The 5,738-nt window shown below is 37.8% G+C and overlaps 1 protein-coding gene across 4 annotated transcripts in view; it reads left to right on the plus strand.

Annotated features, from left to right (window-relative positions):
• The window catches only part of LOC141771560 (lissencephaly-1 homolog A-like), a 40,441-nt gene extending 38,350 nt beyond the window's left edge, over nucleotides 1-2,091 (plus strand). For all 4 annotated transcript variants that reach the window (XM_074641959.1, XM_074641960.1, XM_074641961.1 and 1 more), the window contains one exon: nucleotides 697-2,091. In XM_074641959.1, coding sequence (XP_074498060.1) covers nucleotides 697-770 — 74 coding nt within the window. In that variant the 3' untranslated portion in view covers nucleotides 771-2,091. The remainder of the gene's footprint in view (nucleotides 1-696) is intronic.
• Nucleotides 2,092-5,738: the final 3,647 nt, after the last annotated feature.

A 5,738-nucleotide genomic window follows, 5' to 3' on the forward strand; every position in this document is an offset into this window, starting at 1 on the left:
GAACGTGTCAATTTAATCATAAATAGAGAGATATTATGGTTAGCTGTTGTGTTTTTTTTTAACCCAACAGCTACCGTGGTGCTAACATAGCAGCTAGGTGTCCACACTAGCGAGCTGCAGCCATGCTCGGCTTGTTATTGGCTTGGGCAGTTGTGTGGATGGGACAGCGGTACCGCGGCTCCAGTCCCCCGATCACTACTGCGCAGACTCTAGCTCCAAATGACGTAAAAATTTCAAGATGGGAGCTCCTGGACACTTTGGCTTTACTTTTGTACAGTGGGATGAAGTGGAGACACGTCCATCTATATATACTGTCTATGGTCTATACAAGTATAGTATTGGGTGCCCATACTGTATGTTTTGACCCATTTGAACAATATGTACATTCAATTTGTTCCAAATCCTTAGACCTGTCACAAGGAACAGCACATGTACGTATATGTCTGTCTGCTCTTGTCAATTAAACTGTATATGCTGTATTTACTACAACCCAGCAGCAAGCAGATGTAACTGAAGAGGTGACTATGTTGTTGACAGACTGAGACTGTGGAGCTTGTCCATGGGTTAGCCCCACTGTTAGTCACTCAGATTGCACTAGTTTTGAATCTGAATCCACTCTTATGCTGTTCTCTCTGAGTTGCATTGGGTTTTCCTCTCTTTTGTTTTTGTTCTGATGATCTTTTGTTTCCCCCACAGATTTCCACAAGGCTGCTCCCTACGTGGTCACTGGGAGTGTAGATCAAACAGTAAAAGTGTGGGAGTGCCGCTGATTTGGACCTTGGAGGATTGGACCACCACCCCCGAACTACCCCGGCGCTCCTCTGGATCCCTCCTCCCCTCCTGCCATCCCACCTCCTCTTCCATCCCACCTCTCCCCTCACCTAACCTCATCCGCACACCATCTCCGGCTGCACTTACCACCATGGTTATTTACCCATAACGCTCTCTGGTCCAATAACTATTGTCCTTCAATGTAAATTATTCCTGGATGTAGATCGAGCTATTAAATGTTACACAAAAAAAGTATTCTTGCATGGTAATCCAAAATTGTATACTGTAAATTTACATAACGTCTAGAAGTACCATAGGTTTACCACGGGGCTGGCCGTCTGTCACGCAGCCTTACCGACCAACCGAAGGCAGATGTTTTTGACTGGGTGTAAAATGTAGGGCACTAAAAACCGATAATTTAAGAAATGACAGTGTCTTTATGTGTAAGATTTATTTTTGTCTATTTTTTTATTTAGGATTTTCTTTTCTGTTATTTCTCTCCTTCACTGTCGTAGTCTGTTGGTGCCTAGCTTGGTGAAACTTTCAAGAGATGAGGCAGGAAAAAGCATATATGATGCGATATGATACGATTGTCTGTGGGGCTTTGTTATTGAAATAATCTGTAGCTTTATAACATCACTTCTCAAGTGTGCATACCATTTCTCTTCATGTGGAACTAGGTAATATTTTAATGGCTGTATATACGAATGTTTCAAACTGTTGTTCTTGGACCTCGGGGGCTTGAAAACAGCTTTGTACTCTTGTCATGGTGGCACAAGAACCACTGCTAGGCTTTAGATAAATTATCCCATTTAATGAATCTGCAGCGAAGGAGAAAAAGTTAAAATGTATAAAAGTGGCTTTGTGAATAACCGCACTGAGTTCTTCACAAGACGCCCAACGTAAAGAGCAAGTTTGGCTGTCAGTGAGCGCCTTGGGTCACAGTAGCAGAGTTCAGGGATTACACCTGACTAATCTTTAGCGCTTGATAAAGACCGTGGGTGTTTTTTTCCTTTGACCTTGCATGTGAGACTTTTGTCTGACCAGTCAGTCTCGGCAGGGGCTCGGTGTAACATAGGAATTATGTAAAGTCAGAAGATGCTCAGTTGTCCCATGGCGCCTCTGAAGGCTACAAACAGAAGCCTTGTGTAAAATAAACCCGCTGAAGAGAAAACATAAAGGCATGACGAGAAGGAGTCAAAGTTAGCCCCCTGGGTTTGATATCTGGGATGTGCAAAGATCTCTAATTTCTGAGGGGTGAAATATATGTTCTGCATAATAAAAAAAATGGTTTTGAGTAAAAAAAAAAAAAAAAAAAAATCAGTTTTCTGTGAAAATATGAAATGTAAATTTAGCTTGTTATTAAGAGATTTGGCAATTTTGTATTATCGCACTAGAGGATGAACTGGATGGGAATTTAGGATTAGTGAGGAAATGCTAGCAGCAGACATGCTAAGTGATCTGTGGATGCCGTTTTGTCTGTAGAGGGGTCTGACGCTGAGGTGTCTGAGGAAGCCTGAGCAGCGAGGATCTCTATGGACAAACCCCACAGACCACCTCACACGTATGCAAACGTCTTCTGAGTGGCTTTCCTCAAATGTTCAGCTTTTGGTCTTTGTGGAGCTGTAACTGAAAGACTGGAAACTAACTGTAAACCAGTCCGTGCTGTAGACACAACCATTCCACTCCCCTTGGAGGACAAAAAAAATGAAACGTCTTGCTTCTAACTGTAGCTGACAAGGTGCTTCATTAATCTTGCACATCCCTGTTTTCACTAAATCTTTGGTCTTTTAATGATGATCAAAGACAACATTCAAATTTAATGATGTTGATAAATGCATAAACGTATAATTTCTGATTAGCCTTTTCATTCCAATGCAGTTCTTGGCTAATAAAGAATTCCACTGCTTAACATGATCTTCTTATCTTCGCTTCTTTGCCACATTTTCCTCTTCCTGCGTGTACTGGATGTGGTGATCTGCTGCTCAAGCTCCTGCTAGTGGCTATACTGTGAGCCTAATGTGACCTGTTGATGTAGCACTGCTGCATGTAAAACCTGCACCAGAGGCAGAGCTGTCGGAATAATGATACTTTAAAAGCTTAAATACTGGATCCTATCAGAGTTGGTTTGAATAGTGCAGTGAGAAACTGTCTCTTTGTACTTTTAAGATACGCTTATTAGCTCTCTTGCTGAGCGTTGGCTAGATGAGAATATCGATACTCTAATATGTGGACTGTAAATGTAAAGCTGATTAGCGTAGCTTAGCATAAATACTGAAAACGGGGGAGCCAATTAGCCTAGCTCTAGAAAATGAATGAGCTAATTAGCCTAGCTCTAGAAAACGGGGGAGCTAGCCTTGCTCTTTGCAACACTACCAAAATCACTAACACTTATAACTATTATTATTTTATCACATATTGTTTGTTTAATCCGCAAAAAAACAGTGTAACAATATGCCGACGATATGCCGTTTTTTGTCTCCTGCTTCTGCTATGGGACAGAGTCAGACTAGTTGTTGCAGGGTCGTGGCTAGAAGGAAACCCCCAAATTGCAAAAACTCACAAGACTCGCTGCCCAATGACCTATCCTAACCTTAACCATTCAAGGTCAATATCTAACCTTAACTATTTGAGTTCAATGCCTAACCTTGAACATCCCGCGAGAGTTTCGTAATTTGCATGTTACCTTCAAGAAACTACCTTGTTTCCGCTGTTTCCAGTCTTTATGCTAAGCTAAACTAACCGGCTGCTGGGTCCAGCTACATACAGTATTTACCTTACAACCATGAAAGTTTTTAGTTTACTCATCAAACCTAAATCTCGGCAAGAAAGCAAACGAGCGTAGGATGTTTCTCCAAATATCTAACTTTTCCTCTGACATTGCTGTGTCCTTGATGAGTTCAGGCAGCTCTGTTCATTGGTTGTAGAAAGGCTGGTTTTGTTGTGTGTGTGATGCTCTTTGAAGGAGGTTTACCTCCTCTTCTGTAAATGCAATGGGATTGTGGCAGACTAGGATGTCCCCAAAGGAGAAACCCTCTCTTTCAGGAAATATAAAACTCATGTCTCCCTTCGGTGTGTGCCCCCCCTACAAAGGTCTTGTTTTTTTTCCCTACAAGCTGTTTTCTCTGTCCAAACTTCTGAGGCAAAGAATCAGCTAATTTTGTAGTACAATTTGGCATGAATTATGAAGATGCCAATGTGTTAAATGTTCTAGCTGAAGCCAAAAATGGAGACATTTGTCAGTACAATCTGGTTTAGCTTGAGAAATCGGCCTCCTTTTGTTGTTGATATAATGACGCTATAGTCTCCTCAGGATCACGCTATGACATGCCAGACCATAAAATGTAATTAAAAACTTATTTCCTTCCTTGGTTTTACTCAAGGAAGGTGGTAAATGAAAGGTCAGGACGATGTGTGTTCTGTTTCTTTTGTAAGAATCGGTGGAAGGAGATGCAAAACAGCTGCTGGTGTTGTAGGCAAGTGTGTGCCCTGATGAAGAAAATCCCCTTTTGCCATTCGCAGGTCCCAAGCAATCCCAGTTCTGCTCTGGTCTGGTGTGTGAAGGGACTGACAGACAAGTGTTGTGACTGTCTGTTGGTCGTTTCCACGTGTCTGTAACCTGCCTGTGAACCACATCTGAGGGCCTCAGACTACACAACAAGCTCCTCCAGGAGAGCTCGTGATGTTTTCACCACTAAGGTCTCACTCTTCACTCAGCAAACTGTTAACAATATACCTGGATGTCATTATTGTTTGCGATATAATAAAAGAAGAAAATTTGCATCTGTGTTGTCCTTTTCTTTTGGAGCAGTTAGTTATTATGGCCTACTGAAGGTGAAGCATATTTTAAACAATAGTTGCCTATATTGGGACGTAATTAAGCAAAAATTTAAGTTTCCCACCAGTGAGATGCAGCTCATTTGAAGTGTGTCAAAATTATTATTAAGCATTGACACACAGATTCATTTTATTTGTATTTTTCACAAAACTTGACGGATCAAAAGATATTTACACTCTGCATTTATCATAAAAATGTTAATGTAAAAAGGACGGAACAATCAAAGCTTGTGGTAATAAAATTAAACAAAAATTAAAAGGACAAGACAGTAAAGAAAAGAAAAACAATAAAAGAGGCATATTTACTTTAAAATATGGAATTGTAATATCTGTTAAGTTACTCTGTTTTTCTATATATTTAATGAGTGTAGCAAAAATGTAAAGGCTTGAAGGGAAATTTTAAATGTAAATAAAGAATTAAAAAGAATAGCCTCAAGTAGTGTTTATAATGTTGAAAAACAGTAAAAATACTTTTGTAAATGAGATGAGTAATTTCCCTTAGTTTTCCCCAGAAATTCAGTTGACAACTCTGAGATAGTTTTTTTAGAGGTTTGTTTGTATTTATCTAAACATTCAGAATAAAACAGAAGTAAAATAAAATAAAATATATTAAAATAAAGTAAAACAAAACAGAATAACAATTTAAAATAAAATAGAATAAAATAAAGTAAAACAAAACAGAATAAAAATATAAAATAAAATGAAAGAAAGTTAAAAAATAAAATAAAATAAAGTATAATAAAGTTACACAATAAAATAAAATAGAATAAATTTAAGTAAAATTAAATTAGATTCTCTGAAACATCTGTTTTTTTATTTTATAAAATATAAGTACAATAACAATATATACATGCAAAAACTGCCCATACCAGGGGTACATTAATAAAGTAAAAATATATATATATAATAATATTATAATATATATATATATAATACTGTAATATTTTATATATATAGATATATAGATATATCGATAGATAGATAAACATATATAGATATATAATATTATAATATATATATATATATAATATTATAATACTAAGAAAAAGTAATAAAAAATCACAATAGATTCTCATCAGTCCATAAGAGAATGTATTGAAACACATCTCTGTTTACATGGTAACCATTTT

This window comes from Sebastes fasciatus, chromosome 7 (genome assembly GCF_043250625.1).
Source record: "Sebastes fasciatus isolate fSebFas1 chromosome 7, fSebFas1.pri, whole genome shotgun sequence".
Taxonomy (NCBI): domain Eukaryota; kingdom Metazoa; phylum Chordata; class Actinopteri; order Perciformes; family Sebastidae; genus Sebastes; species Sebastes fasciatus.